We start from the raw sequence: 25,391 nt of genomic DNA, 5'->3' as shown, positions 1-25,391 counted from the left end.
GTGGTTGTTTTTTTCCCCCACAATCATCAAAGGCTGGTCTGACGGGCACAATGGTGTTTTTCACATTCGCCTGCTGAAAATAATTTTCCACACAGAAACTCGCCACATCTATCTAAAAGCCTCGAGGCGCCGCCGCTGTGAACCGACTTGGTTGTCCGCTAATTCACCCATGTGTGCCCGTCAGAACCGCCCCGGCACACGTCGCGGCTCACCTGGCCGACACGTTTGTGGTAAAGGAGACGCAGTCGGTGACGAAGGACAGCGGCGTGGTGCCGGTGATGTCCTCCCACTGCGCCGGCGACATCCCTCCTGCATGGAAACACCAGGGATAAGATGAGCTCACTTCCTGTTCAAGTGATTTGTGTAGCTTCCACTAACTCTTTTCTTTATTATATATGACACAAAGGAGGCTTTTGACTAACAAATGTGCCCAATTGTTAGTTAAAAGACGACAGTTTGGCTATAGTTTAATGACTACAAATTATGAATGTGCATAAAAACAAAATAGAATATGCCAACAGTTTGGTCGCAACTCAAGAGTGGGTATTTGTTGGGTCGTGGCAACTTTCACTCCTTTTTTTTTTAAAGGGATTTAAAAATATATGCATTTATATAGAGAGAAATAAATGGATAAAGGGCTTTTTTTTTTTTTTTTTTACAGGAGACACAATTCAATTTAATCATTTCAATAATTTATTTACTAGACATGTTGAATGAAACTGGGCTAGCAATTTTATTTTTGTGGAATAAATTTGAGCGCTATGGGATAAATTTGGGCCGCCACTTCATGATAAGGAAAAAAAAAAGGTGGGTCCTGAGACGCCACCGGTTGAGAAGCGCTGCTCTGCGCTGAGAGGTTTAGGACTGGGTGGCGCTGCTGTGCTCGGTCGACTCGCCTGTGATGCTGCAGAGCAGGCGCAGGCAGGGTGCACACTCGCCCCGGTGGCCGGTGGGGTGGCCCTCCGCCGAGCGAGGCGGCACCGGGATGGTCATGGTGATGGGCTTGTGGAACTTCCTTCTCCTGGGCTCCACGGTAACGATGGGGCTGAAGGTGGCCCTGTTCCCAAGCACTGCTCTCACCATGTCGTCCGGCACAGGCTGGGCCTGAAAAACAAAAACAAAACGCAAACATGACGGGAACGATCGTGGAATAAAAAAAAAAAAAAAAAAAAAGGGTCCCCGTGTTTGTTTTTATTGGTTTTCAGTCTAAAATGTGGCCCGACTCTTCCTGAACTTTCTGTGAAAGCGAGGAACATTCCAGACTGATTCAAATATAACTCTTGCTTCAATAAATAATGAGGGATGGTTATTTATTTTTTTAAAGCAAAAAAGAAAAATGTCATGACTCATGAGTTTTGATTTAAGCTGATCCCAGGAATCTCTGCCGTACCTGCAGGCCGACGCGGATCCTCTTGGTGAGCGCTCCCGGTGGGAAGGAGGCCTGGACCATGGGCACCGTGCTGCTAGAGAGCAAGCCTCCGTCGGGGCCCATGTGGTTGGACTCCTGCTTGATCCGCGACACCACGGCGAAGTACTGAGGGAAGTCTCTGGTCACGATGCGGCAAATGCGCTTCTTCTCCAACTCGACGGGGCTGTCCAGCTCTGCCATGGAAAATGTTGTAGTTAGAGCACAAGCTGATCATTAGTGTCACTGAAATCAATCTGTGATTTTATTTTTGTACGTGTATGTGTAATAAAATATAAGCTTTGTCTTTGTTTCCCTTTTAAATGAAATCAAACGGAGGCAACAAGACCTGATTATCGACGTGACCAAATTTTATTACGTATTTGCTCCCATCACCTTAAATTTTGAATGGCATAGTTGGACTTGTATGCTGCGAGCAGAATAATCTCATAAGTTAGTCCATAAGTGGATACGGATCAGGCGGCAGTAGCAAATATTGTTGCTTAGGATGTTTGTGTTTAGATTTTGGTTACTTATCATTTAACTTATTATGACAGAAATTTTGCTGAACATCTTCACCCCTTTTGATTTGTAATGACTGCAATTGCTTGTCTGTTTTGTGTGGATTCTAGGAAGACCAGTGTTCACATTGTGTCCTTATTAAATAAACAAAACAAACAAACCTTCATCCATTCCGGCGAGCAGATCAGTCAGGTCCTCTGTCCTGACCTCGGACTGGTGCTCCTTCCACGTGTCTCCGTTATCGCTCCTCAGCACAATCAGCTCCCGCTCTTTCCCCCGCATGGAGCCGAAGTGAGGGATTTCCACTATGACGGGACTGCGGCGGAAAAATCAAGCATCAAAAACACTTCCCGACAGGTGAATTGGAAAAAGTCTCGCTGTGTATTTCAAGCAGGCATTTTAAATCTGTTCTGTTAACTCTGAAGCGGTCACCTACCCGAGGAACTGGGCCCCAGCTGGTCCCACCTCCACCAGTCGGCTGACCAGTCCCTCCCCCTCCACCATGGGCGGTGGGTAGGCCAGCTTGTGCCTCTTGGCCAGGCGGCAGGTGATGCGCGTGGGCGCCGTGCACTTCCTGGGCGGGATGATGATGCGCATGCCGTTGTGGCGGCTGCCCCGCATGGAACCGCCGCGGGCGTCCACCATGAAGCTGACCAAGAACCTGCGGAGGCCGGAGACGAGTTAGAGACGGGTGAGAGGGTGGGGGTTCGGCGACGCTGGGCGGAGGCAGGACGAAGACGGAGAGAAAAATTAGGACGACGACACTGACACAAGTGAGGAGGGCGATTCCCATGCTGTGATCACCGTACACCCAAACAGAGAGAGGTTAAATAAAGAGAAAAACCACCCAAGTTAAGACAGAGCAAAAGAAAGGATAGAGAAGAAGAAAAAGAAAACAAAAACAAAGGCTTTGAGTTGTGAACGCTGGCAGTTCTCACCTTCGCCTGCCTCCATTGAGACAAACCAACTCTGCCTGAAACCAAACTGCAGGCGAAACGAGTTGCGGAAAAGTTTCGATTCTCTGTGGCTGGAGGTGAGACTCACCAGTGTTGCAGCTCCCCTACAGTAGCATTCAGTGACCGTAAGCTAAACACCTGTGACAAATGTTGTGCCAAGATAGGGTGACTGTGATCAGTATGTGCTCTGTCCTGTTCTCTGTGCTTCTATCGGGGTAGAATTTAGAGCCAACAGGGCTCTTCTCTTTATGCTGTGTGCTGCGTAGTTCCCTTTTCCAGTGCGATGCGAATAGGTGGATTTTATACGCAGTGAGACAGAGAGAGAGAGAAAGAAAAAAAACGAGAGAAAGAGGGACGGCACAACCATGAGAGAATTCCCAAAACACTGACTACACATTTCTAATATCTAGCCAGAGTGCAAATGAAACACCAGACCACACAGATGAAATGAGCACAAACAGAGGGGGGAGGCTGAGAGGAGGAGGGAAGACAGAGGAAGGGGGAGGAGGAGGAGGAGGAGGAGTGACATCACTGCGGCATCATGGGTGAGAGCAGCAAACTCAGTCATCACCTGGAGTCATACTGAGGGAGCGGGGAGGAGAAGCTGCGAAAATAAACACATGGAGGCAATGCAGGAGGCAAAACCCCCCCAAAACCTAGATTTAGTATCAGCGCATCTCATGGGGGGCTATGATCACTGCTGAAGGTGAGAGGAGCTACGGTGGCGGAGGAATCGAGGGGGAAAAGTGAGAAATCGGAGGGGAAATGGTGATGAAGGAAATAGAATAATAGCACAAACAGCAGGGCGAAAAAAGAAGAGTGAGGCAGGAATGCCGCAGTATATATTTTACAAAAACATATTTGTGTGCCCAGGATTTGCCAAGTTTACTTCACCAATGTTTCTAAAAAAATATCACAATTCTACCATGTCAATGAACACCGTCGTGATGAAAAAAAAAAATACTATTTGCTTCTTTTGCTGTCTTTGTTGAAACTGTGTTTCAAAACAGACAGTTCTGGTAAAAAGGAGTAAAAAAGAGTGTTTATACAGAAGGCTGCAAACAGAGGGTTAAATACACTATGCTATGTTTCTTGGGGATCTATAATTACAATAATTCATCCCACAAGTCTGTTCCACCGGAGTCCAAGATAAAAAAAAAAAAAAAATGAAGCTCTGAAAATGGGCAAATTATGGAACTTTGGAAGTGGAAAATGTGACCTGCTCAATGCGATGGAACTGCACCAGCATGGAGAACATGGAAGGTGACATCTGCATCATTCATCTAGAGTCTACGGTGAGACAAAACAACCCTGTTGGGTAAACTGTGTTCTGTTGGGTAAGCAGCTCTGCAGCTTATCTGCATCTGGGCCGCAAAGCTTCGCAAAATCTCGACTCCTTGCAGGGAAGCCAAAGCATCGAGCCGCGGGGGAGCAAAAGGCCAACACGGACGACTCCGGCAGCAGTTGCCTCCATGCGAGGGGTGCGTGGGTGTTTGCAATGCCCATCTTTTTTTTTTGGCTGATCTTACCCAGAGTGGATGGGACTGGAGACGGTGTGGTGGCTGTGGTCCATGGTGTCTGGAGTCCAGCTGTAGCGCCGCATGCACTCCGAGCTGTAGTCTCTGGTCACAGCCAGGTGCTGCGAGAAGGAAGCAGGAAGGAAGACGTGAAGAAACAATCAAGCGGACGGCGACGAAAAGTGGTGAAAGTGGGAGATGCTGAGTGAGAGATGACAAAGATGAATGGAGGGAGCAGCTAGAAGAGAGAAAACACACACGAAGCTGCCTTCTCGTCGTCACCTGTAAGGTCGGCTCAGGATCTGGTAACATGTTCAGCTGCTTGACTGGTGTAACAGAATATTATCACAATGTGGGCAAAGAAATTAGATGGACACAATGCGGCATCGGACAGACGCATGAAGATGAAAAACGGAAGAGAAATGGAGAGTGCGCAACACTCGGACTGGGCAATGAAAAGAGGATGAGAGGCGTCGGTGAGGAGCCGGTACCTTGTTGAGCGGATCAACCAGATAGGAAATGTCTTTACAGACACTCTGAAGCTTTTGGGGAGAGGAGAGAATTGACAAAGTCATTGAGTGGGAGCGCTGAGTGGCCGGACAGGTGACACGTACGAGCTCGGGGGGGGGGGGGGGGGTCAGCAGTTTAGATCACGACAGGCCCTCTTGCGGCTGAAGCTTCTAAAGTGACGCTGATGTCAGGACGACGCGACGGATCTTTCACGTGAAGAAGATTATTTTCTGATTGTTTTCCAACAAATTTGTTGGCGAGTCACAGATCTGCACTTGTTGCAAATGTGCACCTGAGACTGTTAAGATGTTAAGAATATGTAAAGATTAGAACGTGCATATTTCTATTCTTATTTCTCGAGTTAACGCTGCAGACGCACCAAAAATCACCTCAAATCGATGACTTCCAAAAGTCTCTCAGTCAAAACTGTTGAGCTTTTACCCAACATATTAAACAGAAAGTGGGAGAGAAACATCCATCGGTGGGGAATAAAGTGAATATGACACACACATAAAGTGTGGAGAACAGGGGTTAAACAAAGTGGTGATAAAAAATAGAGGAGTTGAGATCAAAGGTGAAATTACGGAGCTCACCGTGTCCTTGGTGGGCGCCAGGATCTCCTCGATCATCATGCTGTCCCGAGCGTAGGAGCTCCGGTTCAGGGTGTTGGACCTATCCGAACTGAAGGAGCGGAGGCTACATGTTACCGCGCGGGGCAGCGGCGCGGACGTCATGACACAGTGATGGGGCGTAGCAGGGGGGTGGGGGGCAGCATGGCAGAAAACAAACACAAACACAAACACAAAAAGAAGCAAGGAATCCGTTACTACATGCAACCTCCAGGGAACCTTTTTGTTTTTCTTGACTTGTTGAACAAGAGAGAGTCTGAAAGGAGGAGGAGCGAGTGGAGAAATTGAGAGGCGGCGTCAAGACGCTGCGGAGAGTTCAGAGATGGAAAAGGAGAGATCAGATCGTCAGCGTGAGGATAAAGGAGGAAAAGGAGGCGAGGCAGATATTGGCTGGAGATGAAGGCGGGGTTTGTGTGCATCGTGAACGCAGATGTGCCTACACTGTGTATGTATAAATGGTGGAATATTGCTGAGTAACTTGTCCGCTTAAAGTTGCCTATTTAACTGGCAAGTCAGAGAACGAAACCCAAAATAACTGGGTCTCCATTTGGGGCCCAAAAACACCAAAAGTGAACCATTTCATCTGTTTTGCTTAGGGATGCAAATTATCGATTAATTTATTAATCGTTAGTTGATTGACCTTATCGAATGATTAACGATTAATTGATAAGCAGCGATATTTCCTGAGAACCTAAATCTAACAATGAAAAATGTGTAAGGAACACATTATTTAACCCTTAAATAATGTTGTGGGTCCAATGTGACCCATTTTTTACATTAGAGAGAACAGTAAAAACACCCTAAACATTTATCCCCTGACTTTAAGTTGACCTCTAATGGGTCACATTGTTTAAAAGTAGCTTGTTCTCGAGCAAATTGCTCTTTCCTGCCACTACACTGTTACGATATTAACTACCCGTGTAAAAAATGTTCAATTAATTGCCACTAATTTAATTTAACCGATTAAATTCTTAATCGACAATTAATCGATAATCGATTGATTGTTAACGTCCCTAGTTTTGATGCAGTCTGGTTTATTTGTTGCAGCCACCCAGACACTCGACACGGCTCCTTGTTGTTCTCTGCCAATGTTGTTACTATTCGGGGGATTTGATGATTAAAGAGTGGAGGGGGGAAAAAACAAACAAACAAACAAAAGAAGTCTGCGGCAGACGTGTCTGCGTGTGTGTATCTGAGCATGTAAATAACATGAATCATCCATGTGCTCCTGAAACTCTTGGAGTTCCTCTACGGGCGCCGCACAATCGAGGAAAACCCAGAGAGAAAGACAACAAGCCCCAGCCCCCGAGCCTTTCTCTCCTCCCAGAGTGTATTAGTGTTGTGTCCAGAGTGTGTGTGTGTGTGTGTGTGTAGCGGGGGAAAGAACGGGTGCGAGCGAGAGGTGGGGGGGGGAAATGCCGAGCTCAGCGTGTTTGAGTGGGCACACTATTCAGCACAGAGAGAAGCCCTTTATTCAGCACAGCCTGCCCACACCGCCATCTGAGTTACCAAGCAACTCTGTCTGGGCTGAATGGACTCGCTGGCATGGCAGCAGCGCGCTAACGTCCCACCGAAACACACACAGACACACACACTTTGTCCTTTACAGCTTCCTACATTCTCATTCTGACCGTCCTCTCTTCACTGAGTATCCATCCTCTTCTTCCAGCGACCTCACAACCTCCTCTGTCTTTCTCTCTGCGTGCCCATTGTTTACAACAGTGTCCCCACCCTAACACTTTGGACGACCTTTGACTGATTCTGTGGCTCCAGCCGTCGGGGGAGAAACTCAATCCTCTGCACCGTTTTCAAATGGTCACGGACAGCATTTCCTAAGACGCTCATTACTCTGGATCCAACCAAACACGCCGCGTATGAAGCCGACACGCCAGACGGACGGCTTTCCAGACCACCCCCCCCTTTCATTTGCTCCGCACATCAATGTGGGAACGAGCTCGCAGAAATGGTTGGAAAATGGGAGACCGTTAAATGCCGACTAATCAGATTTTACGCTTCCCACTTGAGCAAAGTGGGAACTATTTGAGGATTCCCAGGGAAGACAGTCAACAGCAGTCACCGCCTATTGGTGAACCGCAATAACGCGGTCATCTTAGGCTAGTCAGGATAAGAAAAAAAAACATTGTCCGGTCCTCCCAAAGACGCAAACATACCCTGATCCACGCGGCTGTCATTCTATACAAGCTGGGGTAGCTTCTTGTTCGTTGATGGAGTTGCTGCCTTTCTCGCTCACTACGGATATGACTTAAAATGCTCTAGCTGGGAGCTTTTCAAAGTGGACCTAAGGGAATTCTAGCCTAGGATTCCAGGACAGTGTGAACTCAAAACTTGAGACTGCTTGAGTTTGAGCAGATGATGTGCAAAGAAGTTGGTCTAAAAAAAATTAAAAATTAAAAAAAATTCTAGGATTCTTTTTGGAGTTTCCATCTCTGTAAATAATCCACTACCTCTAATTGTTGTAATTATTCTCTGTTGACTGAACAAAAGGGATCAGTGACAATAGCAGACAGTTCTTGAATCCCTGGAAGTTACACTCATCAGCAGCACGTAAAAAAAATGGGTTTTTTTTGCACACATGACTTGCAAAAACAAGAAGACAAATAAAACCAAACACAAGTTTCACTCTTATTTTCTCGTTTTCAGTGTGAGCCCTTCTTTCACACTCCTGCGTCAAAGAGTGATATTTTTGTTTGCAGATGTGATGACTGATATGAGAAAATAAGTTCAGCTGAAATTCAACAAATAAACAGGACAACAACACCACAGGTCACAGCTACACGGCAACAAGTTTGCTATTACAATTGGAAAACAACACAGACAGTATGTGACGGACACATGATAACTTGTGTTTTGGGTTAATTGGCTCGTTGGGTGCAAGGAGTTAAAAAAAAAAAGGCAGAGGGACCATTCACAGCTACTGTGACCTACTTCACATTGAACCACTGCTGCTGTCTTACCTGATTCTAGGGCTAGAGCGAGAGGCGGGGAGCGGGAAGAAAAACAGAGAGAAAAGAGATCAGAACAGAAGAGTGAGAAGCAAAGCATCGACAGACAACTCAAGGAACAGAAGCCGCAGTCCTGAACCAGGCGCAGGTGTTTCACACAGGGGACACTTGTGCTAGACTGCAGGACAGCCTCATCAAAAAAGGCACACAATGCACAAAGTCAGTGTCATGAAAAAAAAAAAGAAAAAGAAAGGTGAGGGAGAGAAAAATTATTCCACAGAGACACACGGGTATTGATTCACTGTCCTGCGCAAAGAAATAGGTGGAGAAACAGCAGAGGAGCGATGTTACAAACCGCAAACCTCACTGTCTTTATAAACTGGACTAGCGGTGATACAGAGCTTACCTAGAATCTCCCCCTTTCTGTTCTACACCAGGCATGGCCAAACTATAGCAACTCTATTAATAGTAAGCAGGTCATAAAATAGCTGTATTTCATCCAATTAAGAGCGTTTTAAGAGTTATTTCAATCGAGAGCGAAATACCGTGGGGCTTCAAAGACACACGTTTTGCTTTAATGCTTTTGTTCATTGTCAATTGACATGAAAGCACCTGTTTTCTACATATCCCTTGATTGATATACTTTTTCTCCAATGAGGTGGGTCACCGAAACAATTCATCCATCTGCTGCTGGCCCCGGGCCCCCTCTGTCACAATTTTAGAACCCACTGTGGCCCCACCGGTCAAAAAAGTTTGCCCACCCACCCGTGTTCTAGACATGGCGACAAATTTTCCAAGAAACATTTTGGGTTGAGCGGCCCCTGAAAAATGCTTTAGTGCGATCAGCAGCGCTCGTCCAAACTTTCCAATCAACACACGGGGCTCAGGCAGGACCTGTTTACGTGGAACCTGGCCGTCTAATTTAGCGTCCCCTTGTTCGCCGCGGCCCCGCTGATGTAAGCAGCTTCCTGTCACGGCGAGCGCGGTTGTTTTTATCAATCCGACCATCGCAGTGCGTCTGCCATCTGTTATTGTGGCGGCGCTGTGTGTGTGTGTGTCCTCTGTGTGCGTTTTGTTTTGTTTTTTTTGCCAGCTTTCCGCTGTGCACTTTGTCGACGGTTACAGAACGGAGCCAATTTTACCGGCAGAAAATAGGCACCATTTCACAAACGGCACTTTTATCACTCGTGTCACAAAAGGCGTCAGTTGTAATCATCGCCGGGCGCTTGAATGAGGCCGCGCAAAAAAAAAATGCTGAATCATTATGTCAGGTTGAATCACCGGATGGCAACTTTCCAGCTTCCGTTTCTTTTTAAATTTTCTATTCAATCTTTAAACTGAAGGTGTGTGTTTGCACGAGATTGACTAGGGAATTATGCAACTGCGCTTGAGTTCAATGTACACCTTTGCAGTCTGGAACAAAATAGATACTGCAGGAGATATGACGTTGTAAATACCTTGGCAGGCCGTGCACCAGAGGTAATAAAGACGCTGCACGAAGAATACGAAGTTAAAACAACACATATGTAGGTCTTTTTTTTTGAGGGGGGGGATAATAATGATAAATAACTGCTGCGCTTTTATACCCCCTAACAGTCACTAACATTTACATAAAGAGCAGGCCGACTTGCAAAGAAGCAGCCATAATGCACCACCACGGTTCTCTTTGCTCAGGGTTCGGTGACATCACAGCTGAGGTGCTGTAGGATCAGCCGGGGACATCAGAAAGCACTGTTTGCGAGATGGTTTCTTACCACCAAGCAGACCATTAAACACAAACTTGGGATTCAATTCAATTCAATTCAACGAAGGCAAATTGTCCAGCTATTTCAATGGGCATATGTAAGGTTAATTCTGCTACTTATGAAAATCAAAGATAAGGGCTTACCTGGCTGAGCGGGCTCCTATGCTGAAGCCCATGTATCCCTCCTGGGGCAGAGAGTCATCCCCCAGCTCTCTGAGGTCCTGAGGCCGCAGATATTTGTCCGTGTCCCCCGTCATCGCATCCTCACCTGGTGGTGCGGGGAGCAAGTGTAACGTCAAAAAAATGTATATATTTCAACCCAAAAAAAGGGGGGTTGTGGGAGGGCTGCACCTCATCTGACCACATTATCACACTCATACTGGCAGAACACGAGGCCTTCGCTTGATCTACCCCCCCGCCCCTCCAAAGCTGCATAGCCCTCCTGCCCATAACTTTTTTTTTTTTTTTTTTTGGTCCTGAACACAACAGCAACAACATGATGCTGGGACACACTGCAGGAGCGACGCTTGACGGGTCTTATAGTTAGAAGATCAACCAGAGACGAAAGGCAAAAAAACAACAACAAGAAAGCGGAAAGAAAAAACAGAAATCCAAGCAGCTCATCACACTTTGCGGTATTTTCTGGAGCGCTGAGGGTAAAACCAAACGCAGTTTCTTTTCAATACAGAGGCGCGGAGGCAAGGCAGACAAAAACCGACAGGCAAGACCGACCGAGCCGCCGGGACACTGCACCTCGATCGGCGGACCGATGGACGATGACACGCCGCTCCATGAAGCCGGCGGAGCGGGCGCCGTGTTTCCCTTTCTCCCTCATGTCCGGTGGCTCCGTCCTGCCCGCAACGATCCGCTCGTTCACCGCAGCCCCTCCTCCCTGCTCTCGACTCTGCCGCACTCCGATCACACACCAGCAACCACCGTCAGCTTGTGACGTTACAGGTGCGATCTTCCGGTGTGGGGCTTCAAAATAAAGTCGAGCTACAGAGCGACCTCACGTAACGTTTGAGGTGCGCCTTGCTCACTATTGCCCGTCCAACGGCACGATAAGATTAACCTCTATACGACACAGGCTGGATTAACCTCTATACAACATAGCCTAAAGTCATCCAAGAAGAACAATTTGAAACACCTGGTGCCTCTTATGTGCTCCAAAATGCATCTTAAGCTTTCTAGCTTTAGCATAGCAATGAGCATGAGGACACGACAACGTAAAACTTTGTATCACTCATTTGAGCAACTAACGTCCTGAACTAAAGCGCTGCAGTCATCGCTGAACACATAAACTGCGATAAGAACGTCTTAACTCGAACGACGGACTCGTGCTTTAACTCTGAAGGGAGATTATGATTATTTGACTTCCGGTGTTCCCCTCGCTGTCTTGTCTGGCTTGACACATCTGCTGCGCTGCTGTAATAATGTATCGCAGGGCCATTTAGGCAGCACGCACACGCACACACGCACACACTAACACACACGCACACACTTGCTTTTACCCTCTTCCCCAAAACCCTTTTTTAAAGTCTTTTTTTCCCATATGCATAAAGGTTATTTGACTCCAGGAGTGCAACAGTAACAATACAAACCACAAAATTAATTCCAAAAATGTCGACATTTGAAACTTTAAAAACATCCACAACTTACGTTTCTCCACAGTAGCCATATTGATCGAGATATTTAATCTCCAGAGTTACTCTCACTTCCTCTTAAGACGAACAGGCTTTCAGATAAATCCAGAGAGAGGTGACAACTATCTGAAGATCCATCCAGAGCTCCCCGGCGGCCGCCGTGGAAAATATCGGCCCTCTCCTCAACCTCCTGCACTTCAACTCCCTCCCTCACTCGGTCATTTCCCTCCGCCTCGCCGCAAAAAAGGTGAATCGCGCTCAAACCGCTCCTCAAATTGCAGCAAAACAAGGGAGCACAACATCCCCGGAGCCCGACGACAGGTACGAGTCACCTGACAAAGGGGGCGGCCACGCCGGGGTTAATTCTGGCGCAAGCGGCTCAGAAAAAAGCTCATCCCGTTGGATTTAAAAGGGAGAAGGTGGCTCAGCGGCATCCCGCAACCAAACCCTGACAGACAGAGTGGACAGGGGCCTCAGCGAGAGGGCGAGGAGCGGAGTGGAGGAGACAGACAGTGACGGGGAGGAGAAGAAAAGCCACTCACACACGTCTACTCCCCTCCTTTTTTTTTCCTGTTCTCTTTTTTTCTTTTTTTTTACGACTGGCTTCATGCCCAAACTCACGGCAAACAAAATAACCATGACACACAGCTGCACAGGGGCAGGGAGTATCGACCGTCTAGCTGTCCAGCGACTACTTCCAACATTTGCACACCAGAAGAAAATAATTACTAATGCAAAACAGTTGATTTTTTTTTTTTCGCAGCAAGTGCAAAAGCAGCAACTGGAGGTATGACGGAGACATTCCTGGAGCGGAGCAGAGCGTTAAGTTGTGCCTGAAGGTGTAGTGTGGTTGAGAGAATGAGCTGACACACACACACACACACACACACACACACACACACACACACACACACACACACACACACACACACACACACACACACACACACACACACTGAACAACAGCCAGAGACCAGGAGTGACCCGTGCACTCGCTGGCTTAATAGGATTGGCTCCCTCATATAGGATTAAAAAGGGAGATGTGGAAACTCTTAACTCTTCTCACACATGAGCCGCTAACTAAAGACAGCGAGGCGGCTGCTGCTGGCCTTACTGGTCAAAGACAAGTCGGTGTCAAGGCTGATACAGTGCCGATAAATAATTCACACCGTGGATGCCGACGTGTGCTTAGTAGAAGCAGGTCGAACCAGACTCTGAGTCTCAACTCCTTGCTTTGGCTTTTTGGCGAAACGTGAATCTCAGATAATGTGACCGCGACCTTTTCCTGCGGCAAAACAGGCCGTTGTGAGCTGAAAACGCCAGTGGGTAAACCTGTGTGAGTGGAGTCGTGTCACCTGACACACAAACTTCAGCCCCTGCCCCTCCCCTCGCTCTGACTGTCACCCATAGTAACCCACCCATGAACAAGCTCATCAATTTTACAGGCCGACTGGCTCTGTGGCTCCGAAACAAAAGGGGAGAGGAGCGCAGTGGGCCGCCTGGAAACAATGCGGCTTTTCAACGCAACAAAAAAAAAAAACACGCAGAGAAGTTTGGCTCTGAGGACGCCGCGCTCCTGCTTCCTCACCGGCTTCACACATGGTTATTAAGTCCCATGCACGCGCATCTGGACGCTGCAAGAGCTGCGACGCTGGCACGGCACGACGCTGGCACGGCACGACTTGTCGCGCGGCGCCTCTGATGGAGGGAATGGTGCAGCTCCCTTACGACTCGACTGGGATGCAGCCCGCTTAAAAATAGCTCGAGTGTTTTCAAGTTTGCGGCAGAAAATAACTTCAGCGTCGTCGGATTGGAGCGGGGTAATCAAAGCCCACAGCGGTGATCCGAGATGGGTTCGGATGTGAAGCAGTTGGGCGGGCGGACAGGAGGGTGGGGGACAGTCGCGTGTGACTTCCTGTATTGGAGTTTGTGAGGCGCTGGTGCACTTAGACACAGAAGACTGTGTTGGCTGGATGAGTGCGACACTTGAAGGTAAAAAAAAAAAAATCGAGCAGCAAACTCCGTTAGTAGCATAACCAAGGCTTGTTAGTGCTCTCACATGACGACCTGTGTTAAACCAAAACAGCACTGCACAACGCGGTCGAGGTGAGCCGCAGACAGATACCTTCGTCCACGTCTGAAAACGTTTCCATAATGAGAATTTCTGGCACGTTGGCCTGAACTGTGTGATGCAGACACACACGCACAAACACAGACACACAGGGATTCAAAGGTAAAAGGGAAATCATGCAGGGTATTTACTTTAATGACGCTTTATTTTAATAGAGAACCAGAAAAATGTCTTAATTAGTAATAATTAACACAATTTTAGTTCTTTCGGGGCTGAAGATGATGATGGAGACGAGGAGATAACTAGAAGAGACGGTCTCATACCTTCGTCATCTGACATGTCCAGGTACTCGTTCATGGTCTCCGGGACGTTGATTTTGTGTTTCTCTGATACACTCTGTCAAAGAGGAGAGGAGAGGCACACCAGAATTAATAAGAAAAAAAATGCTGCATTTAAAAATAATAATAAGAATAATAATGCCTTTATTCATCCCACATTGGGGAAATTTGCATAGTTGCACCTATAATGAAATGTTGTGGTTTAGAAGTGTTTTAAAATCACGTTGTATGAGCCCTTAGTGCTTATGTTCAACGCTCAAACGAGATCTGTAATATTTTTGTCGTTGTTCAGCTCTTTTTTGCGGCCGCGATTCACCACGGCGTCGATTTCTCTTCGCCTTCGTCTGATTTTTACGGACAGCTCGCGGCACCTGCTTCCCGCTTTGGTCATGAAAATGAGACCTGTCGACGACACTTTAAGACTGGAGCGCTACATGATGGATCAGGCGGAATCTTCAGTCTTGAAGTCTCAGCGATCCCTTGTAAGGCTGCGCAGTCACCGGCACTGCTGCTGCTGCTGCTGCTGTGTGTTTTCAAACTGTCTTTTGAAGTCACCTCTGATATTTTTAAAGCATCCAAGCCCTTGCACGAAAAAAAGGAGCTGTGAGCCATCATTACCAGACAGATTAGCTGCTCTCACAGGGAAAAAAAAAATTGTCATGTCTCGCATTTGGAAAGCGACTTTGCCAGAGCTGCTGCAGATGCAGCAGGCATACAGAAAAACCCAGCAGAGGCCTCTGAGCTGTGACAAAGAGACCAAACTCAAAGGAATGAGGAAATAACCTTGATCTTGAAGTCACTCAGGTGTGAGTAATACTCTGCTGATTGTGCAGGATCCTCAGTGACCTCTCTGTCTATCGCCGCCCTCGCTGTCCCTCACGTCTGTCTCATCACGTCCTCCGTCCTCCCCCTCCTCCCTTCCTCTTCCTCCTCTTCCTCCATGCTGGGATCAGATCATTGCCAGTCACCTGGTCTATTTGAGGAGCAACCTTAAGCTCCGATCTAAGCCCTCTCTTTCTACGTCTTAGCCAGGATGACATCACACGTCACAAGACACGGTGGGCCGGGATCATTGGCAGGTTTCACACCACGGACTCCTCCCACGGCGCGCCACCGGCTACAGCTGCCAATTAAAGTTTGGAAAACAAGTCCTACTTTTGCAGTTTGGAGTCAGTGGTGACAAATCCCTCAAAAAGACGGAACGGCCTGCATGTTCCACCTCGTTAAAGACATTCCTTGCTTTGTGTCAAAGCTGCTTTATAGTGAATCTTTCACAGGGCCTTAAAATAGAAAACGAGGGAGAAATGCTAACTTCAGGAGCTGTTCTTGCCATGCTGTCGTTAGGACACGCAGGCCTGCAATGGGATTACAAAAGTATTAAAGTGTACGTCCAGGCAACTGGAGGCACATCTGGAAGGGTTAAAGGGAGTCACGACGCGCAAATATTTTCTTTACAAAGCCGAGTCCAATAACAAACTCGCGGCATAACATTCCCATCACAGAACTTAAACTTTTTTCTGCGTCTGTTTTTCTGTGCAGCCCTGCTGGTGGGAGTCAGTGCGACTGCAGCAACGCTACTGTGCAGGCAGGGATGTTTGTACAACATGACGCAGCCTCACTAACCGTAAAGTTATTAAGTTATTAAAAACACATCAAAGCTCAAACTGGCAGTTGTAAAAAGGCAAAAACATTCAGGTATTTATGGACGTAAAACAAATTTTAGGGCTGTGATAAAGAAACTGACGACATGAACCTTCACAAACCTGCATGAACAGGAAGTTAACTACTTGTATTTCTCCTCTGTCATTGGATAAGACCTCATGCCCACTATTTTAGTGTGTTTGGCTGATTAGCGAGGGCCACTGCAACTTCACAGCTTTGAGTTGACTGTCCAACCCTGAAGAGCAGTGAGTGAAGCAGAGCTTTATTTTGTTCAGCTTTTCTTTTCCGCAGTGTCGCACTCCCACCGCTACTCTGGCCTGCTTCTCGCCTGTGACCCATTTCCCAAGATTTTGCTAACATAAACATATCAGAGCCATTAATTTTTTAATATGACAGTGGGTGTGTTTAGCTCGGGGTGCGTTGACAGGACAGAGAGACAGGGTGGCCTCACCATGGCGGTCAGGTTCTCGTCCGTCACGGGCCTCAGCGTGTCCACCACGGAGATGTAGCCGAGGCGACAGGCGATGGACAGGGCAGTGTTCCCGTTCTGAGCGGAGACGGGGAACGACGGGGAAGTTAATCGCAGCGGCGGACGGAGAACATTCAGTATTGTGTGCGAGAGCCGGTGGGCGCGTGTCTGTGTGTGTGTGCGTTCTTTAGCGCTGGCACTGACCACGGTGAGCTCGTTGGCCGAGGCTCCGTGCTGAAGCAGCAGATTGATGATGTGGGTGTGGCCCTGCTGCGCTGCCTGGTGTAGTGGAGTGTAACCGTTCTGGGGGAGAGAAAAAGAGAGAAAAAGAACAAAAAAAAGAAGAAGAAAGGAGACAAAATATGACAATTTATAAACCTGGATGAGCAACGAGGCAAATATTAAAGAGTTGTACTGCAGAAGATGTCGCCCGGCAGCTGCTTTCCCACCTTGGTTTTGCCGTTGAGCCTGGCGTGGTTCTGGAGCAGGAAGTTGGCCATCTTGGCGTTGCCGTAGTGACAGGCCACATGGAGCGGAGTGTAGCCCATCTGCAGGGGGGGCGGAGGCAGGGACACAACGAGTGGCGTGTGTGAAAAAGAAAACAACAACAAAAAAACCAAGGGAAATATTGTCACTGGCGCGGCGTTTCAAGCAGCAAGAACGCATGAATGAGAAAATCCATAAGGCAAAAGGTTCCCTTTTGAAAACAGCGTCGTATTTCACCAACCGCGCTCGATGCTAATAGAGGTAATAAGTGAAGAACCTGTTCGCTGCAAACGACTGCCGTGTCAGCACAAATGCACGCACATACACACACACTCGGGCGCGCAGCCTGATGCACACGTGCGGTAAATAACCTTGCGTTAGGTAGGTCGGCTGTGCGGACGTGAGGAGCCTGTCGCGTCGCGCACCATCCAATATTTCAGGGGCGTTCGCGCTGCGGAGCCAGCAGCATGTTGACAACATTATTTATGCTCCTTTTTTTAATTTTTTTTTTTAATTACATTTTTCTATTTAGAGAAGGCAATAAAATGTTTGCTCTCAGACATTATACAGTCAAATTCACTCACAATATTTATTTTATTTTAACGAAACTGAACAAAATATAAAAACTCAGGTATGTTATTTTCTAAAACTTTGAGCACAATGGGAAAGACGGGTATATATGAAGGAGTGAAAAGAAAGAGGAAAGGTCTGCCAGTGAGTTTTGACATGGAATATGTGCAGTGCAAACCAATTGTTAGGCCCAACCACGACATTCGACAACAGAGAATAAAGGGGAGCATTGCAGGATGAACCTTTCAGTTCTTCCATTGATAGGTTACCAACATATCCAACCCACTTGGTCCAGTGATGAATAAATATTTTTGCTCCTTTGTCTATTTTTCCTTTATTTACGACCTGGAGTGAAGCAATTTCCCCAGCGGCAAATCGAAAAAATTACGCAAAGAAGAGGCCCATCAAAGTCAAGGTCGGGCAAGGTCACAGTCGTGCGTGTTTCGCGTGTGAGACGGGGCGCTCACCTTGGTCTGGGGGTTGACGTCGGCCCCGTGGTTGAGCAGGACCTCGGCCACGCTGACCTTGTCCTCCTGAGCGGCCAGGTGCAGCGGCGTGAGGCCGCTCTGCACGGGGAAGCGAAAACACAATCACGTTAGAGCGGGAGAGAAAAATCGATTTTTCAGGAAGCCCCGGCGCGACCCCTCGCACCTTGTTGCACACGTTGACGTTGGCATGCTTGGCCAGCAGGAGCGACACCAGGTCCACGCTGCCCTCCTGCGCCGCCAGGTGGATGGGGCTGATGCCCTGCCGCGTCACCGCGTTGGTGTCGGCGCCGTACTCCAGCAGCGTGGTCCCGATGTCCATTTGGTTCTTCTTGGCGGCGATGTGGAGGGGCGTGTAGCCGTTCTGGAAGAGAGCGGGTGTGGGAGGGGGGGGCGGGCGACCTGGTTTAAACAACCTCCCCTGCTGCACTGTTTTACTGCAGCTCTGTCATCGCACGCCGCTCGGAATCGCGCGCGAGGGGGGGCGGGGGGGGGGGGGGGGGAAGCCTCTATTTATTTCACTCCAGACGACGACGGGCCCAAATTAGAGCTTTGCAATCCGGCTTTGTCGCAGAGCAAAACAAAACAAAAATTATAAACTGCTCGAAAGGAGGGATGACTAAGAGCGTGGGCAGAGTGCGGTAGAGGAATAAATAGCTTCTGACACAGGTTCAGAGAGAATAAGAAAAGTGACTGGCAATAAATTAGCGGCACAAGCGTCGCTGTATAGAATTTAAATGGAGAAACACTTCTTTTTTTAGTTACCTGTCAGCCGTGAAAGCAAATTCACAAAACGCACTGATTGCATTTGAGGCGATTTACAAAATGAATGAGGAAATAATGACGCTCAGTTATAGAGTTCTGATGGCCTTCACAACAACGTAGACCCGTAGGGGAAAGAACGGAAGCAGCGTAAAGCTGCAGGACCTGTGCATGCTCATCTGATGTAAGTCAGGACACCTGTTAATGATGCTGGTTTTGAGTCGGCCGAGTTCACGGGTGTGGGTGCACGGTGTGGTGTGGTGTGGGTACCTTGGCGGCAGAATGTGGGGAAGCTCCCTGATCCAGCAGCAGCAGTGCCACCCTTTGATTATCGTAGTGAGCAGCTACATGCAGTGGAGTTAGCCCGCTCTGCAGCACCCGCACGCACGCACGCACGCACACACACACACACACACACACACACACACACACACACACACACACACACACACACACACACACACACACACACACACACACACACACACACACACGCACACGCGCGCACAGAAAGGTAGGCAACACAAACCCCAGGTTAAAACAAGGTAAGCAAACAAGGCATAGAGTTAATGTATAATAGTCTGAGTGGCGCCATTGAGAAGAAAAAGAAGAGGCAGGGTGACGATGGCATGATGGGAAAAAAAAGAGGTTTACGTCTTTGCGGGTCCTTTACGACTTGCCGAAATGATTTAAATGAAATATTTTCAAGTCTTTCGGTATGAACAATGTTAATTTCCCAACATAACAGTATCCTTCAAGAAAAAAAAAAATCAACATAATTATCAACAACATTCTTTGATAATTATTTGTTCAAATATTTTCTCCAGCCTTCTTTTTCTTTCAAATTTAAGGTGAACACGTCCCAAAGCTCGGATTCTGGCCTTGAGGTATAACATTACAGGATTTGGTGTTCATGGGCAGCAGTGACGAGTCAAGACAATTCCTGCGAAGCATGAGCAGGAGAGCTTGTAGGTTAATGTGCCAGCAGGAGCAGCAGCAGCGGCGGCGTGTTGTTGTTATTGTCACGGGTTAAAAATCCCCTTGAGTCAGAGCACTGAGGGCTCAGTGAGCATGAGGCGCCGCGTGAGTCACAGGAATGCTCGCCAAAACAGCGCTCTGAAAAAACACCACCCTGAGCGAAGCCCGATGGCTCGGCGAGCTGTCAGTGTGTTTGTGGGAACGGCGGCGCGGCAACACTTTATTTTTCCCATTATCCATCGTTTAAACCTGTTGTGCTTATAGCTCGGAATTCCGAGGACAACGTCTTCTCGTCTGGGATGAAGGTGCTCTAGCGTTCCCATTTCTTCCTTTTTTTTTTTTTTTTTTTACCTTTCCTGCAGCGTCGGGCGAGGCTCTCTTCTGCAGGAGGAGGCTGGCCACTTCCATCTTGCCGTACTTGGCTGCCACATGCAGAGGGCTGAACCCTTTCTGTGGAGCAACAGGGGAAAAGACGCGTTATTAAAACATAGGAGACGGCCAGAGATGAGAAGCGTGGGCGGAAACAGGAAGTTCTGGCTCTCTGATTTCACAACAAAAATAACATCATTCAGATCAGACTCATTTCTCCATTAGCCCCCTTTCAAATTGACGTTCATGCACCAACGCACAGATTGTGTGAAACCCTGTGAGACTTTAGGGGAACTAATCCCATGGCCATTAACACATCACATGATCCAGATCTATAGAGGGGAAATCTAATGTATAATGTGATCGTGCTCCCTTCCTGTGTGTACACCGAGATATTTTAAGACATTGGCTCATATTTTCCAGAGGAATGTGGGACTCCCACTGATTCCCATCCACTGCTTGGAAACTAACAACCTCAATTCCCCCCCCCCATCCCCTCTCCAGGGGTTAAATTTAGAATTCCTGCAGTCTGCACAGTGAAGGGTCATCTTTTGGTCGGAGGTTGACGTGTTTGGAAAACGTTATCAAGTGTAAATGCTGTCGTTCCACAAACACGGCAAATGTTTTTTTCTGACACGACACCAGTGGATGACACCGAGGCGATGTCCCCGGAAATGATGGGATCCATCTGTGTGTGTGTGTGTGTGTGTGTGTGTGTGTGTGTGTGGGTGTGTGAGAGAGAGATAGAGTGTGAGTGTGTGTGAGTGGGAGAGGAAACCAACAGAGACGCTGCCACTGTGGGCTTTACCCTTCATTAATCTGCTCCGCTACCAGAAGTTCACCTTCAACAAAAGCCCCCGCAGCCGCATCACACACACTAATTCCTCTCTAATCCCACAATGCATCTTTTTACCGACCTTGACGTGCGAACGCTGGTCATACATGAAGCAGATGAAGCAGATTTTCCGTTGTGAGAGAAAACGCACGTCATATCACACTTGATTAAAAGTTGATTGCTGGCAGTGGAAATGGGACGGTTACGTCCTGACCTGATAGTTTAAAGGCAAAGACTAAAGTCCAGATGTTTGTTGCAGTCATGTGAAACAGTAGCACGGTGCTACTGCGGTTGATAAGGTCGCTCAAAAAAAAAAAAAAAAAAAAAATCACAGCTACTGAAATAAAATCCATTTGTTTGAAGAGGCAGTAAAATAGACAAACGTTAAAAACAGGACTGATCTCATAGAAAGTGAGATGACCAAGAAGCAAAAAAATACGCTATTGAATATTTGTGTGTATGTGTTGCTGTTAAATATGTTTGTGATCTCCGGGGTCATTCAGCACAGAATCTGTTCTTTACTAAAGAAAAATAGAGATACAACTCGTGGGAAAACATCCAAATGAAATACAGGAAGTGGTGAAAAAGGAAGGTGTGTCCACCTACGCACTCTACATACTTTTAGTCACTTTTACAATTGTTTACACACTTTTTCTAAATAAGTGCCTTTGTGAAGTGTGTATTTTTTTGGTGCGCTACTTTTGGATTTATATTTTAGAAAAATGATTGTATTGTTTTTTTGCTGTTTGCGAGATCTCCAGTAAGTTTCACTGCACATCCTAGGAGCCTGTGACAAATAAAGTTCTTGAATCACTTTGAGACACCAGAGCCCACCAGGCTCTTGGCTCGTCCCCAGACGGACTCACCTTGGTGGAGGAGGAGAGCGAGGCGCCGTTCTCCAGCAGCATGATGGCGACGTCCTGGTGTCCCTCGCGGGCGGCCAGGTGAAGCGGCGTGTAGCCCGACGTGGTGGCTGCGTTGGCCGAGGAGCCGCTCTGTAGCAGCTGCTGCACGATGTCGACCTTCCCCAGCCGACTGGCGATGTGCAGTGCCGTCTGGTCGTCCTGCCGGAGGAACGGAGTTCGCCGTTAGCGCCGCTTTACGGTCTCTGGCGGCCGGTTGGCAGGCGGGACCCACTCACAAACCTTGGACTTGGTCTCCACTTTGGCTCCGTTCTTGAGCAGGTATCGCACCACGTCGACCTGGCCGGCCCTGGCTGCCATGTGAAGGGCTGTCTCACCTCGCTGGAACGTGGAAAAATAAATAAATGAATAAAGAAAGAAAGAATTGGATGGGAGCGTAGGGAGAGTTTAAATGTGCAGGATAAATATATAATAGAAATACTACATTTTATTTGTAGAGTGCTTTACATCCAATAAATCGGTGTTTCTCTACCGGTGGGTTGTGACCCAAAAGTGGGTCACACAGCTGTTTTGATTGGGCATAAAATTATATATATATATATACATATATATATATCTATATCTACAGAGACAATGTAGGGTGTATATTTTGTAGGACACACAATTCAATTCCATGATTTCAATAAACATGATAATAACATGATAATAACATGATAGAAAGTGGACCAGCGCTTTTATTTTTGTTCTTCATTAAAAGGAAAAAAATGTGGATTGTGAGGCTTCACTAACTGAGAACCACTAAAATGAATGATCTTAACAGTGGATAAGAAAAGCAAAAGCATTTAAAAAAGCATTGGAAACGCATTAGAATTGAAAAACAGCTAGGTGTAAGGCACAGATGAGACTACAACATCAGATCAAAAAATTAAAGACTAAAGAAAATCAAGAAACCAACATAAGTCAGAGTAGTGCCAACGTTGTACTCACTACATTGGTGGTGTTGGGCGACGCCCCGTGGTGCATGAGAGCGTGGACGATGTTCTCGTGGCCCATGAAGGCCGCCACGTGGATGGGTGTCAGGCCAGACTGCAGACACACAAACACTGTTATTTGGGCAGACCAGGCGACACGGAGACCAAACAGAGAGAGAGAAGCAAAACGACAAGAAAGAGCCGAACCTCTGTCACGGCCTGGATGGACGCTCCGTGTTTGAGCAGGAGCTCCATCACCTTGGCTCTGTTCTTCTTGCAGGCGATGTGAAGCGGCGTGAAACCGTTCTGCACACACACACACACAGGGAGAAAGAGTCAGGATCGTCAGCAGTTCGGAGGCAGCGCTTCCCGCAGTCACTCAGGGTTTGTGACTGGCACCTCGGCCTTTAATAGGAGGGTGAAGGGGAAGCGAATGATTTGGCAGGAAATGGAAGGGTGGAGCAGAGACACGTCAGCGACAGACCACAAGGGCGAACATTCTCTGTTTTCTACACTGCGGCTGTCTAAAGGGATTTTTTAAAAATCCGTTAAATGATGATTCTCTTGTTGCCACATCCTTTAAACCATGTACCGTACTTCTTCTCACCATCACACTGTACCGTCTGGCTCGCTTTGCATCTCTAATGTTTGGCAACTTCCTCTTTAGCCAAAAAATGAATCACTGCAGTAGCGAAACAGTGTTTTTACTTTTTTTTCCCGCACATATGGAGTAACAGAAGTAACGGGGAGAAACCGCTTACATTTAAGTGAAAAAAGTGAAATAAGTCAACCCAAATGTTGTTGTTTAATGTGTGTTCCATCTGCTGAATCGCTGATTACTCTCCCAACTTCATATTGTTGCATTTGATGCGTATTAGCAATATTATTTATCAGAATAACTAAAGCTGTTTTGTTTCACACTTAAAGGATCCCAAATATTGTTGTGAGAATGACTTTCGGATCTGGACTATTTAGCCCTCTGTTTTCACATTTAATTTTAGTGTCCTGCTGAACCCGATGATATGCTGTGTTGGAATTTGACATAATATAGGACCTTTTATAAATTGAGTATTATATATCGAGTATTTCCTAAACAAAGTTTGAGCTTCACTAAAAGTCTAATGTACAATGCAGTGTGATTATAGCGTCAGTTAGCTTAGCTTAGCTTAGCTCAAAAAGGGCGGGAACAGGTGGGAATAGAACCCACCTACCAACTTTTCTAAATAACTGTGTCTATGTCCGCTGCGACCCTCACCAGAGCCTTGGCGTTGGGGTTGGCCTTCTTGTCCAGGATCAGCTTGGCCACCTTGTAGTGGCCGCAGTGGGCGGCCACGTGCAGCGCCGTCAGGTAGTCGTTGGTCACGTCGTCCACGGGCACGTCGTGCTGCAGCAGGAGCTGCACACAGTTGAGGTGGTCGCCCTGAGTGGCCATGTGGAGCGGCGACAGACCGTTCTACGGTGGGAGGACGGGGGTGAGAAAGAAGGGGGAGGGAAGAGGAGAGGAAAAAAAAAGAGAGAGAGAGGGCAGACAAAAGAGAGAGAGAGACACGCACACACGCACGCACGCACGCACACACACGCAGACGGACACGTAGACAGACGGACAGACAGGACACAGCGAGTTAGGACGGGGTTCGGCCGCGCCGCGCTGGAAGACAGTGTGAAGGGAAGTTGCGGAGACGGTGACAGGAGCATTGTTATAACGTGTCACCATTACAACAATGTCTATTGCGTTACACTGCTGGTCCGGCTGCGCGGTCAAACTGCACGCGGCTACGCAGCGGAGACAGGCTCGTCTGGAGAGGTCGCACACACGTTATAGAGACAACGTGACAACAACAACAACAAGGTTGTTCCACTCTAATGGCTCTGGGTGCTTTGAAAAAAGCCTGTTCATGCATCTAAGTTATTAAGCCGTATGGACCACTGTATGGTTTTGTCGCAGGCTGTTTGCTCCAGTAGCTACCTTGGTCTTGGACAGGAAAGGCGCTCCTCTGTCTAGCAGGATTTCTACCACCTGCTCGTGCCCGCTCCTGGCCCCGCAGTGGAGAGGCGTCAGCCCATCCTGCGGAAAAAGAAAAACAGACAATTCTGTATGTGAGGAGAACGGAAAAGAATCCACTGAGTCCTCCCGATAAGAATCTATTTTTACATTTAAAAAAAAAAGATCTCATCATTTCAAAACACCCTCAAACTCACTGTCCTCACATCACTCACTATTTTTAAACTATACATGCAGTTAGAGGAAAGAGGAATATGTTCTTAAAGGTTATATAAAAAAATATATATATCATTTGCTCTCACCTTGGTTTTTGCATCAATTTTGCTCCCTCTGTCCAGCAACAACTTGACCATGTTGCTGTTGCCCCGTTTCGATGCCACGTGAAGCGGTGTGATGTCATTCTGAGCGAGAAATAAGCGGCAACAGGGTGAGTGACAGTGCATGTGACTTTTTATTTCATCCCTCGCTTGCAATTACAAACCTTATTATAAATGCGAATTAAAATTAGTAATGATCTCAAATGGCCGAGCCAACGGCAAAACTGGTTCGCTCATTTTTGACTGTAACATGTAATCAGTGTCGGACACAGATCCTCCTCCCAACACCAGCACTGGTAATTACTGGCCCCCGTTGACTCCAAT

The 25,391-nt window shown here is 47.4% G+C and overlaps 1 protein-coding gene across 16 annotated transcripts in view; it reads right to left on the bottom strand.

Moving 5' to 3' along the window:
* The window catches only part of LOC142896577 (ankyrin-3-like), a 79,630-nt gene that overhangs the window by 22,626 nt on the left and 31,613 nt on the right, over positions 1 to 25,391 (bottom strand). For 3 of the 16 annotated variants that reach the window (XM_076038312.1, XM_076038327.1, XM_076038313.1), the window contains 26 exons: positions 25,053 to 25,151; positions 24,715 to 24,813; positions 24,004 to 24,201; positions 22,956 to 23,054; positions 22,765 to 22,863; positions 22,060 to 22,158; positions 21,781 to 21,978; positions 20,062 to 20,160; positions 19,003 to 19,101; positions 18,137 to 18,334; positions 17,953 to 18,051; positions 16,879 to 16,977; positions 16,634 to 16,732; positions 16,412 to 16,507; positions 14,284 to 14,356; positions 14,015 to 14,071; positions 10,391 to 10,514; positions 5,504 to 5,606; positions 4,892 to 4,942; positions 4,413 to 4,522; positions 3,455 to 3,487; positions 2,364 to 2,588; positions 2,089 to 2,243; positions 1,391 to 1,602; positions 897 to 1,104; positions 213 to 309 (listed from right to left, as the gene is read on the bottom strand). In XM_076038312.1, the coding sequence (XP_075894427.1) occupies positions 213 to 309; positions 897 to 1,104; positions 1,391 to 1,602; positions 2,089 to 2,243; positions 2,364 to 2,588; positions 3,455 to 3,487; positions 4,413 to 4,522; positions 4,892 to 4,942; positions 5,504 to 5,606; positions 10,391 to 10,514; positions 14,015 to 14,071; positions 14,284 to 14,356; positions 16,412 to 16,507; positions 16,634 to 16,732; positions 16,879 to 16,977; positions 17,953 to 18,051; positions 18,137 to 18,334; positions 19,003 to 19,101; positions 20,062 to 20,160; positions 21,781 to 21,978; positions 22,060 to 22,158; positions 22,765 to 22,863; positions 22,956 to 23,054; positions 24,004 to 24,201; positions 24,715 to 24,813; positions 25,053 to 25,151 (3,128 nt within the window). Of the gene's footprint in view, positions 1 to 212; positions 310 to 896; positions 1,105 to 1,390; positions 1,603 to 2,088; positions 2,244 to 2,363; positions 2,589 to 3,454; positions 3,488 to 4,412; positions 4,523 to 4,891; positions 4,943 to 5,503; positions 5,607 to 8,514; positions 8,527 to 10,390; positions 10,515 to 10,999; positions 11,340 to 11,905; positions 12,425 to 14,014; positions 14,072 to 14,283; positions 14,357 to 16,411; positions 16,508 to 16,633; positions 16,733 to 16,878; positions 16,978 to 17,952; positions 18,052 to 18,136; positions 18,335 to 19,002; positions 19,102 to 20,061; positions 20,161 to 21,780; positions 21,979 to 22,059; positions 22,159 to 22,764; positions 22,864 to 22,955; positions 23,055 to 24,003; positions 24,202 to 24,714; positions 24,814 to 25,052; positions 25,152 to 25,391 lie in introns of those variants that run through there. The other 13 variants (XM_076038316.1, XM_076038319.1, XM_076038320.1 and 10 more) reach the window with 11 other exon arrangements.

Source organism: Nelusetta ayraudi, unplaced genomic scaffold (assembly GCF_046127955.1).
Source record: "Nelusetta ayraudi isolate G7.1 ecotype Tasmania unplaced genomic scaffold, CSIRO-AGI_Nayr_v1 ptg000056l, whole genome shotgun sequence".
NCBI classification, from domain to species: domain Eukaryota; kingdom Metazoa; phylum Chordata; class Actinopteri; order Tetraodontiformes; family Monacanthidae; genus Nelusetta; species Nelusetta ayraudi.
Note: the sequence above shows the minus strand (reverse complement) of the source record. Positions and strands in the feature narration are given on the sequence as shown.